Here is a 14,087-nt window from a genome sequence, read left to right on the forward strand (position 1 = left end):
TTTATAACATAAAATAAAAACAAACCAACCAACACAATAATAATAGTACAAGACATTTAAAAAAAATCAGTATAAGGCCGCTTTTTAAAAAAATATATATATTTTATTTTTATAACATAAAATAAAAACAAACCAACCAACACAATAATAATAGTACAAGACATTTAAAAAAAATCAGTATAAGGCCGCTTTTTTAAAATATATATTTTTTTTATTTTTATAACATAAAATAAAAACAAACAAACACAATAATAATAGTGCAAGACACTTAAAAAAAAAATCAGTATAAGGCCGCTTTCATGTGTTCCTGGGCCTCTAGCATGTTTCCGCAGCAGCAGCAGCCAGACAGAAACGACAGACCCGGGCTGCGTTTTTCCCGGCCGCCACCGCCCACCCGCCGCAGTACCGCCATCCCCCCTGCGCGCGGCGCTCGCTTCCAAACGCCGCGTTCCCGGGGGCCTCGGACTCCGAGCGCCGCTCTGCCCCCCCCACCTCGATGGTGGCCCCCGCTTCCAGCCGGGCGTCCGTTCGCCCGCTAGGGGCCGCTCTGGCCGACGTCTCGGCGGCTCCCGCGAGCGAACTGCGCTGCTGCTGCTGCAAGGGAGCGAGGCGCCCTCCCGCCCCGCCGCCATATTGGTCCCCGCGCCGCAGCGGTTGCGCGTTTGTCCCCGCAGCGCCGACGGAGCCGGCCCAGCGGGGCAGGGAGGAGCCCCTCGCCGCCGCCCCCTTCCCCCAAGCCCGTCTCCCCGCCGGCCCTCCGCCGCCCGCCATGACGACCAGGCCCGTGGGCTCCTGAGGGGAAACCGGCCGCCGTTACCAGAGCAGAACAAACCCCTCCCCCTCCTCCTCCCCTCCCCCCCCTCCCCCTCCCCCCCTCACCGTTCAGCTCCTGCCTTTTCCCTCCGCCGCAACATGGAGGCCGTGAAAGCTTTTAATAGCGAGGTCTGTGCTGGGACTCCATGGGGGGTGGGGTGGGGGGTTGTCTGGGGCAGGCCATGGGGGGGGGGGGGCGCCAGGCCTGTGTGTCTAGAGGGGTTATCCGGGGGTGGGGGGGGGGTTTCCTCAGCCTGGGCGATCCCATGATCCCTATGACATACCTGGGGGAGGGGGAGCCACTATAAAGGGGGGTTGTGGTTGTTGTTGTTGTTGTTTTTAAAAAATATATGCTGGTTTCCTCTTCTTGACCGTGCAGGTTGAACGCGTGAAGCTGCCTTGTACTGAATCAGACCTCTGGGCCGTCAAAGCCAGTGTTGCCCGCTCAGACCGGCAGCAGCTCTCCAGGGTCTCGGGCAGAGGTCTTTCCACATCCCCGACCTGCCTGGCCCCCTTTAACTGGGGGTGCCGGGGATGGAACCTGGGGCCTTCTGCATGCCAAGCAGAGGCTCTGCCGCTGAGCCAGGGCCCCTCCCCTGAGGTTGCTTCCTTGCCTGCTCTCCCCGCCTTCCTACTCCAGTGTTTCCCCCCCCCCACGCGCCCCCCACGCTGCAGGTTTTAACCTTTTTTCTGATCCCTTCTTTTCGCCACTCTCCTATTTCAAGGCTGCACTTGTACGCACACCTCCTGCACTGTCTGTTCCTCATTACCATGACAGCCTAGATTATTTGGGTAAAATGCATGAAGATCCTTAGGGCGAAAACGCATGGGGGGTTTTTCCTTGCATTTGCCGCTGTCTAAATGCACATTTTCCCCAGCCAAATCCTCAAAATAAGCCCCCCCATGCAGAATTTTGAGGATTCAGATGGGGAAATGTGCATCTAGAGAGCTGCAAATCCAAGGCAAAACCTCCCGTGCGTTTTCACCCACAGTAGCGAGGAAAGACCCAAATGGAGCTACAGACGAATTGTTCTTTCCCTTCTACTGCCGCTGCTGCAGTCAAAACTAAAACCCACTGTACCAGTCTTTGCTTCGTAGGTTGTGTATCAAGACAGCAACACTGCAGATGGTGGAAGAGGCCTGTAAAGTCTGCATCTCCGTTAGCTGGTTAAAGCAACAGCACCTTACATACCACCTCTCTCTTTTCATGAGAGTACCAAATGAGCTTGCTGTTATATATGCAAGGCGTTAAGCTAAATGGAACCTTTTGTCACGTGGTTACAGGCAATCGATCAAAACAGTTATATTACCAAGGAGACAGGTTTTCTTCTGTATTTGATAGAATTTGGTTGTCTCCTTAGAAAAATATGTAGTGCATGAGGAAAGGGCATGTAGGTTGCTAAGAACATGCATATTAGCTTTTCTTGAGTAAACCTGTGTATCTTTTAAAAAAAACTTCTGCTATACAAAGGTTTATTTTGAATAATAATTAGACAGTTCAAAAAAGTAACAGATCATTTGGTCATAGTCGAACAAAGGACCAAGGCACTTTTCCTTAGTCTGTGGGCTAGGCAGCAAAGTAACCAAATATTTAACTCATATATTAGCAGAGCTACAGTTTTTATATTCAACATGTACATTCAGTTAATGCAAATTATCTTTATGGTTGAGCCGTTGTTATCATTGTAAAACTGTAGTCTTGTGTGTGCTCATCTTGGAGTAAGCCCTGTCAAACTCAGGTATTTTCTTCTGAGTCTGTATGGGCTATAAGGCTGCAGTTTGGGCAGACTCACCTGGAAGTAAGTTTGTTTAGATTTATGTGACTGTTCCCATAGAAAACATGATTGGGATTGGGTTTTAAACATAAGAATTTGCATAGGCAAGTAATAAATTTTTGTGGGAGTTGATCTTTAAATAGATATAGATAGATGTATATACACACACACATACAATTTCCTTAATTTAGGAAACATAGTCATCAAGAGTACAAGATACATTAAATTTTGTTTTGGAAAAATAGAATCTTACACAGATATTTTTATAAAGACTTTAATTTCAATATTTTTTTCTTTCAAAGTTTTCCGATTTGAAACTTACTTATGAAGACTGTGTTTGAGGATACTGCTCTTCCTATCTAATTAATTTGAAAATGCTTCTGTGAAATTTACAAATAACTCACATGAATCCTGAGTTCTTCATTTAATTGCTAGTGCTGAAAGGTAGTTGCAAGGCGAATGTAGATTGGTTTAATCCATACTTCAGAATAGAATGTGTTAACAGTTTTCAGAAAGTGGGGGAAAGTATATTAAGTTTGGGGTGGGGGGGAGAAACCCTGGAAGTTCTGAAACATTTGCAATACTTAATTTTATATCAAACATAAACTTATTTTATTTTTTAAAGAATATAACATGGTTATTTACAAGTTTGTTAGTATATATAATTACATGTAGCATATTTATGAAATTTAAAACTGAATGCCCTTTCCTTCAAACAAAATTGTAAGTATGCCAAATATAAGAGCTGCAAACTGCAGGACCTTATATTCCTGAAGTATTGGGGTGGTAGTGAATAGCTTGATGAAAATGATGATCCAGTGCGCGGCTGTTGTGAAAATGGCAAATTCCATGCTGGCCATAATTAGCAAAGGAATAGGGAATAAAACTGCTGCCATTATACTGCCCTTACATAAATCTATAGTGATACCACATTTGGAATGCTGTGTACAGTTCTGGTCACCCTACCTGAAAAAGGTTATTGTATAGCTTGAAAAGGTGCAAAAAAGAGCAACCAAAATGATCAGGGGGCTAGAGCAACTTCCGTGTGAAGATTAGCCTAAACACTTAGGGCTGTTTAGCTCAGAAAAAAGGTGATTAAGGGGAGTCATAATAAAGGCCTATAAGATTACACATGGTGCGGAGAGAGTGGACAGGGAGAGGCTTTCTTTCCCTCAACACTAGACTCCAGGGTCACCAACTGAAGCTGAAGGGTGGGAGATTCAGGACAGACAAAAGGAAGTACTTCTTCACACAGAACGTAGTTAAATTGTGGAACTCGCTGCCACTATATGTGGTGATTCAATTTGGTGATGGCCATTAATTTGAAAAGTAACCACTGAAAATATAAAGTAGATATTTTGTAGTAAGCAAAAGGAAATTTATTACTTTGACTTAGATATAGTCAACAGTGGTATGAATCCAGCTCAATTTTTGGAGAAAGGCTTCTTAGATTGGAGGAGGGCTTCAGACTGCTCAGGGTGGTGGTAGGATAGGTTTACGATGTACCCCAGTATTAGTTCAATTTGATGCGACACTGAAAACATTGACTTTTCCAACAATGCACTGTCATATACACAGTATTATTAATTGTGGGCATAATTAGTCACATTTAAACAAAAATGTAGTCTTGAAATATTTTTCATTGTCTATGCTATACAGAAGAAATACTATCTAATGATGTAGCTTGTCTTGCAAAAAATATTCATAATGTTCAGAAAGGACTTTAAGTGAGTAAAACCTTAAGTATTTTCCTCATTCCGAAAATGACTTGCTCAGTGTTCCTTGAAAAAATCCAGGTGGGCAATGTTTTCTGGACAGAGAGTTGGGATCCCTATGATGAATATAGTTAACCAGAAATTTAATTCTAGTAACCAGCAGTTAAATCCTCCCAGTGCACAGTATCTAGGATTATCATTTTTTAGAAAAACCTCAGGAAGCACAAGTAGATAGTGTATCCTTAAGAATGATGCCAGGTTGTGCATTGTTAAGGTTGCTACAGATAAATGCCTGCTGCTTTTGCCTTGTAAAATCATTTATTCAACTAGCAGATACAAAAATATGTGCTTAATTCATCTCTGGAGCAGGAAATGAGAAAAACTGACCTTTCTGGCAACCAGGAGCGACAGTTTCCAAGCCTAGCAAAAAAATGTGGGCCTCTGTTTTAGTACAATCAAAAGCAAAACAGCTGGTTGTAAATTCTGCCATTTTAAAACTGCTGTAATGGTTTTTAAACATTTATAATTAGCTTTTCAGATTAAAGTTTTGCCTCACTTTTTTTAGACTCACTCTGTTGTTCTCAGTGACAGATTGGGAGCACAAATCACAACATTCTTACCTGTCAAATTTTGCTCTTATTTACCAAAGTAAGAAATGCCTGTAAGTAACAGAGCTGCCAACCTGGCACAGGGATGGGCGATGAAACTGGTGATACACATTAATGCTTAATCTTGCACACACAACTTCTCAGGAGCTTCTGAGATAAAGCATGGTTGCACTCTGTCACAAGCAGCTCTTGTCTTTTCTGGTCAGTACTGGAGCTCAAGAACTGATGGTGCCTTCACCGAAAGCGTATGCAAGAATTTCATGTGCTTCATTCAATCTTGCAGGTGCTATAACTTTAACAAAATTAGAGATCATTGTGCTTCTTGAGGCTTTTGAGGCATCTTGTCTTTTTAGAGATGTCTCTCAAAGGAATAATACCAGTCTGTTTGGAGGCTCTAAGGTGCTAATTTTTTGCAGTTAGTATGGATAGGATCTTTAAATTGTCAATTAAAATGTTGGGGGGAATAAATAAAATATTACTGTTCTGCATTTTGGCCACATATCTGTACTGTGAATAGAATCCATAGTTACGCTTCTGCAGCTAAATCTCAGATTTTTTGTTTGGGAGGGCAGAGCTATCTCTTCTTTAGCATTAGTTCTGACTAGTGCACATTGGCACTATGACTTTGGAGGCAAAATGTTCCAGTGAGACAATGAATGTTGCATGGCACAGGTAAGCAGTGCAGGAGGTAGAGGAAAAGCATCACCAGATTTGGGATTTATTGCTGTCATGGCTGGCAAATTGTCTCCTCATGCCAGCAATAGAGTTCCATGCCAGATTTTGAGAGTCTTCTTTTTCTCTATGAAATCTGGATGTCATGTGGTTAGAGCATATGTCATTTTGCGGAAGGTGCTCAAGATAGCTGCAGTAGGATCCACTTCTTCTCTGCTCCAGTGTGAAATTCCTTATTCCTCTTCCACGGCTTAACAGTTGACTTACATCTGCACTGACTTTAAACAGTTAATGCAGATGGTGGTGATCAAGGCTACTGAATTTGTTTCAGGCAATGTTGTCATGTTATAGTTGAGCTGGGAATAATGGTTAGCATTTACCTTAGTTAAGATTGGTGCAGATAAAACGCTTAACCATGATTTCAGACCACAGGGAAATGGCAGGAGGAATATCCAGATAGGATAGAACAAGTGGAGGGAGTTCTCACTCCTGTGGCCTCCTTCGAACTTTTCTATTAACTATGGTTAATAGATTGGAAATCCCATGCGTACCCACTCTGAGACAGGGAGAAGAGGTGGTAGTAGCTACATTGCAAGTTTAAAAGGTGCCTTTAAAAGGAGGTGTGTGAGGATCACAGGCCACATTGGGGAAAAAGTAGTGGTTGTAGAATTATCATCTGGATGTACTTGATACACTAAAATTAGAATTTGTTTTAGGGAAGAGGAAATCTTATACTCTCAGAAGTAGAATAGGTGTGAGGGCATATTAGGGAGAGGGAAGTTACAGCATTTAAGTCATCTTGTATGTATGCAGCTCTTAGATGCAGGGATATTGGCTACTTTTGTATAATCCCATGATTCTGTGATAGACTGCTGTACACATTTCAGTACTTCTTGGCATACCTTTTTAAAATTACATGTCTATTCCTGTTGCATTTGCTCTACAATCATATAAATGCTGCACCCCTCCCTGTGTTACTCTCTCCATCAGTGCTAGATAGGTGGCTGTTTCTACCCCCTGAGGTTAAATAGCCGGACTCTTGTTTTGTATGGTGTGTGGAAATCCATAAACATAAAAAAGAAGCTTTTGCATCCTAATGTTGCATGTGATAGACAACTAGAGGAAACAACGTAGTGCGGTATCACCAGTTTGCAGGTGCTATTCATTTCTCTTATTCGGGATCCTTGAGTCTTAGGGCTTGTGGAATTGGGTGTGGGACGCAAAAAGTTATGCTAGTTAAGCTTTCTGGTTAGGAAAGGGTGAGATACACGGATGGAGTTTCATCTCCTTAGTCATGCTGATTCACATGTGTGGGTTCTCAATGTTTTAGTGTGGTGTTCTAGATTCATCAGGTGGAAGGGTTGCAGTCTTCTAGGAACAGAACGAGTGTCAATCAGTTATGTTTTATAACACTCATTTTTCTGAATAGTATCTTCATGCACTCCTTTTCTCTCCCAAATGGTAAGATTTGGCTTACATAATTTAAGGTGGTGAATCAAGATGTGGAACTGCCCTCGAACTGCAGGTTTTAGACTTGCTTGATACTAAACATGAAGAAATTTATGCCTTTTTGATTAAAATCTGCTTTTGAAGAGCTGTAATTCAAGTTATATAAATAGTGATTTTCAGCTACATCCTGTGCACGTTTACTTTCTGAGTTCACTTATCAATTTTTAAAAAGTCTAATTTCCTATATCTGCAATGGGTAGTTAAGGTTAAGACAATTGGAAAATAATTTTCCTCAGGGTCAGGTTAGTGAATGACTGAAGAATTTAGGTTTGAGGGGAAGGGGCTTTCCCAATATTGTTTGAGTCAGTTGTACTATTTCTTCATAGGAACATTTTTTAAAAAACATGGTTAGGCCTTTCTTACTGTAACTGGGACCCAAGGTGGGTAACATTTTTTTTAATCTGTATAATCACCAATAAAAGCAATACAAACATTAAAACAAAATCCACCAAACAGCCAGCAAGTATAACTGACATCCTCTTGACCAACCAGTGTCCAACAAGAATCCAAGTAATGTATAAGAGATCTTTCCTCATCTCAAGAAACCACAAAAGCCTTCTTTAAAAAGTTCAGTTTTCATCCCCTCTGAAATGCCATCAAGATGTGAGCCTCCTCCAGGCTTCTAGAAGGCTGTTCCATAAAATGGGCAGCTGCAAAAAAAGCCCATGAACAGCTGTTTGCACCTTGGGATGAAGGGGAACACCAAAAGGTCGTGCTGTGCTGAGCAAAGATAGAAGATGTATGTGTACTGAGGTTGATTTTCCGAGTATGTACCCCCAGGTTTTAATAATTTTCAAGGGTACTTTTTGGCACCTCAAATTGGTCCTGAAATCAAATTGTAAACCAATGAAGAAATTATAAAATGGAAATGATATACTTTCTGCAAGTGAACAGCTAGATTAAAGTCCAGTAGCAACTTAAGAGACCAACAAGATTTTTGGGGTTTAAGCTTTCGAGACTCAAAGCTTTAAGTGTCAGAGCTTTGAATCTTGGAAGCTTATACCCCAAAAATCTTGTTGGTCTCTACAGTGATACTGGATTCGAATCTAGTTATTCTACTACAGACCAACATGGCTACCCTCTGAAACTGCATATGGCATCCTCTGTTACGATATGGGCTGCCATATCGTGAAGCAGTTGCAGTTTCTGAATAGCCTTCAAGGGCTGCCCCACATATAGCCTGCTACATTAGTCAAGCCTTGAGGTTACTAGAACGGATCAACATGGCCAAATCAGCAATCTCTAAATAAGAGGAAGTTTTCAGGTTAAGTGCAGCTGGAAAAATCCCTTCTTCGCCACCATAGTAATAACAGTGATGCATATGTTCTCTGCTTGTGGCACATTGAGGCCTAGTCTACCAATGTGTGTATATATGTGTGTCTGACAGGCATGGAGGTGGAATTGTAGGTTGGGCAGCTGTAGGTAAAGACAGGAATAGATGAAAGTAGAATGTAATTAAGCCAAGGTTGTGTGATTACCTTTCTAATTTTATTTACTTTATGCTAACTAATGTTTTGCTTTAGCTATGGCTTCAGATGTAGTACAAGTTCCAACACAGACCAGTATAAGTGTTGGGAGACTGGATATAAGCTTGAGGTGCCCTTTTTGTCACCTGAATCAACACATCTTTATTCGCTGCAGTCATAACCCCCTACTTGATATTTCACTCATCCGTATTTCCTGCTTTCCTTTCTGTTAGTAAACAGCTGCTTGCTCTGTGCTGCTAAAGCTGCCTGTTTTTTTGTATGGAGTAAAACGTCTACTGTCAGAATAGTCTGATCTCTAGTTAATTGGCATATGAAAAGATTATTTAAGGAGATACTTACAGCTTCAGAAATTTCACAGTGGTTTTTGAAAAAGCACTGACTTGAAATGGATTCTGCAAATAACATTTTAAATTGATTTGAAGTTTTTAAACTTCACATTTTTCTTCACTGTTGCCCTTTGAACTGTCTCATTCAGAGTCCGATTTTTGTAAATCATTCAATAGTAATACCTTTGTGTTTTCTAGCCGAGTAGTAGTAAATTCCCAGCATACTAGCAAAGCTTTGACTAGGTAATGTGCCAATTATTTGTTTTGTTTATTATTTCAACACACACATCACAATAGGATTAATGGCATATTTGGATATCACGTTAAACTTTATAAAATTGAAATATTGAACCCTTCAATAGTATGCTGTCATACATCCTATCACACATTAACTGTGAACAAAATTAATCACATAAACAATAAACATGTCCTTGAAAAATCCTTAGTCTGCAGTATACACAGAAGTTATTTTCTAATGTTGTAGAGTCTTACAATCTTTTTACTACCATTTTGAGCTAAACAGCCTTTAAAAGTGTTTTGCTCGTGCTAAAAGACAAAATATTTAGTTGGAGATTTTTCCGGTGCTTCCCCAACAGAAAAATGGGAGGAGTCCTAGGGGAGAACCCTTCCTCCCCCCATGGGTATTCATATCTCTGCAAACTATTTAACAGTCATATGCAGTATGCTTGGATCTTTAATGGCTGATAAAATAAGCAGAGAGATAAGGTGGTTGGTTTTTTTCAACTTGTTTATCAACTACAAGGAAACAGTAGTAGCACAACTATTTGACAGTTTTATTCAGGGTTGCATTCAATTAATTTAGTTCTTCTGTCTACTGACAGTTTTAAATTATTGGTTTTAAATTTGTGGTTTTATGTGATTGTGTTTTATTACCGTTCATTCTGGAGGCCACCTTGAGTTCCTGTAAGGTAGAAAGGCAGTGAATATTTTAAATAAATAAAAAGTAATAAATAAAATAAATGAACAACTATATTCTTTTCAGATAAAAGGCAAAGAGTAAGGCCTGGAAACACACATTCAGTCTAAATATTTGTTGATAGACACAACTCCATTGATAGGCACAACATTGTGGAGCAATTAAGGTTGTTTTCATACAAAACTGCCCAGAAATTAAAAGTTTAACCAGTTGACTTAATTGTACTTTTACTTATAAATAAGCACATAGAACTGTGCAAGTCCCACCCTCAGTGATCAGCAGATTAGAAAAAACTGAAAACTACCCTTATCTTCCATGTTATATATATTTTAATTATAGATGTACATTGTGGACCTGAATAATTGGTTGTCCACTCTTTTTTGCTTCTTGTGTGAGTTCTTGTTCTTTTGTGAATGGCAAATTGCGGCCGTAATAAGGCAATTTCTACTTTAAAAATTGAAAATTAAATTTAAACATTGGGTTGATTGCATAGTAATTAAAATTTATTGACTGATATATGATGCCAAGTATATTCTCCCCCCCCCCCCACTTTTTGGAACTTAGGATCTGGGAGTCTCGGGTTGGAATCTTCTTTCTGCTATGAAAGTTCACTGGGTGGCCTTGCGTCAGTAACTCTCTGTTAGGCTAACTTACTTCACATGATGATTGCTGTGAGGGTAAAATGGAGGCAGGAAGAATGATTTCATAAGCTGCTTCGGGTCCCCATTGGGGAGAAAAGGTGAAAAGTCAGGTAACAAGGTGAAAAGTCAGCGAGAGTGTAACTTTACTAGAAGTAGTTGTAATCTAGAGAGTATGAATTTCTAAAATATATATAGCTCTTTAATGTAAGCCTCTATGATTATGTAAAACCTTTGGATGGTGGATTCATTTTATCAAGTGTCCATCTATGATTTTGAAGGCCCTCATCCTTTCTGTGTCCGTGTTACTAATTTCCATGATTGACTTTTGTCTCCAGATTTTATATGTCCTGTGGTAGCAGTATCTCATTTTAACTTATTGGTTCTATACCCTTACCTGCTGGGAGCCTGCTTCCTGTTTCACGTTTAGATAGGTAGTGTTTGGAGAAACCACATCCTAAATACAACTTCTGGCCTTTACCCATCATAATTTCACTTTCAGCATAGACAATTCTTGATTTAAGGTAAAAGACACCCTGGAAAATGTACTGTCATATCTCTGTTTTTTCAAAGATAGTGATTGAAAGACTTTCTTTCCTAATGAACAAATAGTTAAATAGGAGAGTTACTAGTATAAGTAATATTTTGCAAAATTCAAAGACATAATTCTTCTGCACGTGACTTGTATGGAACACAGACAGAAGGAACGCTGCTTGAGTCAAAGAGTAACCTTCCATTCCAGCCATGTTGTTGCTGTAAATAAAATATAGTTAGCAGGCTCTATTAAAATAATTCATCTTTGTGCAGCTGGCAAAACAAAATGCAGACATTAAGAAGAGTTGTTTTTTATATGCCAGTTTTCTCTACCTTTTAAAGGAGAATCAAACCAGCTTACAATCTCATCCCCTTCCTCCAAAACAGACACCTTGCGAGGTAGGTGAGGCTGAGAGAGCTCTAAGAAAACTGTGACTAGCCCAAAGTCACCCAGCTGGCTTCATGTGGATGAGTGGGGAATCAAACCCAGTTCTCTAGATTAGAGTCCACCGCTCTTAACCACTACACCATGCTGTTTTCCCTTATACTGTCTCTGTCCCCTTAAATTTCGGACACAGCCTTTACATTAAGCATGGAAAGTGAATTTCAGTGAAAGTATAAGAATTAAGGCCTAGCCAATGCATGTAGCAGAATGAGAAAATGAAGTGACAAAAACCAGAGGTGATAGTCAGATTGTAGCACTTCATACACTCTGGAGGGATCTCATTTTTAAATGTTCCTCTAAAGTAACCCAAAACACAATTCCACATAGAGAACAGGCACTGTAGAATAGAGCAGAACATGCAGTTTATACCTTCAAAGTGAAGTATTGATAAATGATGTGCCAGTCAAAGTGGCTATTAGAGATGTAATATTTCCTTAAATTTGAAGCCTTGAGTGGGGGGGAGGTAATGAAATATCTACAATAAGTAGTTTTCTATCAAATCTAAACTTATTTTGCTGTTAGAGTTACATAAAATGTATTATTTAAATTTAGCATATACAATAGTATTAATTGGCATATTTAATTAAGATGTGTATTAATTTTAATGATATTTATTTATGATGAGATGGTGTATTTTAGTTGATGTAATCCATCAGTTGGGAAAGAGCTGGTTAAAAACCAAATAAATAAATAAAATGTCTTAGTTTTCTATTAGAAAATTTTCAGATACAACCAATACTTTAGCGGGAGCTGCACCCTGTGCTACCTTTAACACATTTACCTTACCTTTTTTTTGGTGCTCTCTGAGAGGTAGGAAAAACTAAACATTAACATTAGAAAACAAATTTGGTAATGACAACAGTAAATTATATTATTTGGACAGAAACAGTCTCATGCAGTCACAGTAGGTAGGACTACTAGCATGTGTGGATATGAAAATAAACATTCTGACATTGAAATTACTGAACCTTTTATTAATTTATTACCATCAAGCATATTATAGTATATTCATTGGTGCCAAAACTATTCACATTTAAACAGTAAGCATATAATTGAAAATATGTTGTGTGTGTCTACAGTATACATAGAAAGCATCAGTATCTATTGTTGTAGGTTGCGTTACATAAAACTTTTCATGCTATACCTTTTGAATGTGTAAAACCTTATCTTAAAAAGCATATCACTTATCTTACATAAGAAAAATTATAGAAGTGTATTCTTTCCAGTGGTCCTCTAAATTTCCAAATTTCCCCAAAATCCTTAGACATTTTCATGCAAGACATGTCTTAAAAAACATGCCATTCATCCAAAGAGGAAATTTTTTCCCCAGTGCTCTTCAAATTTCTCAATTTTTCTGTTGAAAAAATTGAAATAAAAGTGCCTTGGAAATACTAGATGTTGTGAGTGAATAGAACATTACTGAAAAATCATTTACCGTGTAATTCTAGGGAGAGTTACTCCAGTCTAAGCCCATTAACATGGAGTAACTCTCCTTAGGATTGCATTGTAAGTCATTCCAAATTCTTTGGACAAAGCTTTTTTCTGAATGTTTCTGTTTTTTCCAGGTCTTTGCCTCTCTAGTGGCCTTTGATGGAGGCAAAATGCTGAGGTGATAGATGTTTGGTCTGATCTAGCTGGACTACTGTTGCGATCTTAATCTCTTTAAAATCTAGCGATCAGGGTCAAAATTGATTTAAATCAAATATTTCCATTAATTTTTCAGATATTACTAAATAAAAACACAATCATTGAGTGCTGGAACCATAAGAACATATTGGTCTAAAATGGAATAGAGCTTTTATACAGCCTCAAAGGGTACTCTGTAACTTTAAAATATTGAACTTAATTTTTTTTTTTGCTATATACAGTATATTGCTCATTTTAGATTACTTTATGCTCATAACCCCGAGTAGGGTTTCTGTTATGACCTGTGGCTGAAACAGCGTTTTGTAGACAGGTGTTGGTTGGAATCAGCAGTAGAAGATGTCTCTTCTTTCTATTGTTTCGTCCTCTTTACAGAGCAAAGCTACTGGAAAGATCAGTCATCACCATAAGGCAGGAGATAAATGCCTGTGTTCTTTGATAAATAACATAAATTTCTTTAATTAGATAACTGAGCCAGTTGAAGAGGTCAGGTAGTTACTAGTGTAAATGGTCATAGATCAAATCAGTAGATGGTGCTTCAGGTAACTTATCAGTTCCTGGGGCCCGGTATTGCACCATTATAGGGCAACACGTTTTGAGCTGTGTGGTGATAGATGAAGATTCGTTAGTCACAGTTACAGCTTTTTATAAGATCATAAATTCAGTTTTAAGGGATTTTATGTTTGCATTAAGTTCAGATTACGTTTTAAACGTAGTTAATTTAAAAGAGACACGAAGCTTTAAAAAGATATACTGATGATGTTACTCTATCAGTAAATGACCCAGTTAATTCTTTAAAACAGGTATTAGCCTGCTGTAATCAATATGTCTTGGTCTCATCTAAACAAAGCTAAAACTGAGATTTTAGCCCTTATTAAATCATTGCGTAAAGAATTAAAATTTTGAATCAATGGGATTAAAATGTGCCAATGCCTCAGTTGGATATCTGGCATATGGTTATTCTCAAATACATCAGCACTGTCA

The 14,087-nt window shown here is 39.1% G+C and overlaps 1 protein-coding gene across 3 annotated transcripts in view; it reads left to right on the plus strand.

Annotated features, from left to right (window-relative positions):
- The first annotated feature begins 901 nt into the window (after positions 1 to 901).
- SCAF8 (SR-related CTD associated factor 8) overlaps positions 902 to 14,087 on the plus strand; it is a 110,732-nt gene continuing 97,546 nt past the window's right edge. For all 3 annotated transcript variants that reach the window (XM_056853266.1, XM_056853265.1, XM_056853267.1), the window contains exon 1: positions 902 to 942. In XM_056853266.1, coding sequence (XP_056709244.1) covers positions 913 to 942 — 30 coding nt within the window. In that variant the 5' untranslated portion in view covers positions 902 to 912. The remainder of the gene's footprint in view (positions 943 to 14,087) is intronic.

This window comes from Euleptes europaea, chromosome 7 (assembly GCF_029931775.1).
Source record: "Euleptes europaea isolate rEulEur1 chromosome 7, rEulEur1.hap1, whole genome shotgun sequence".
Taxonomy (NCBI): Eukaryota; Metazoa; Chordata; class Lepidosauria; order Squamata; family Sphaerodactylidae; genus Euleptes; species Euleptes europaea.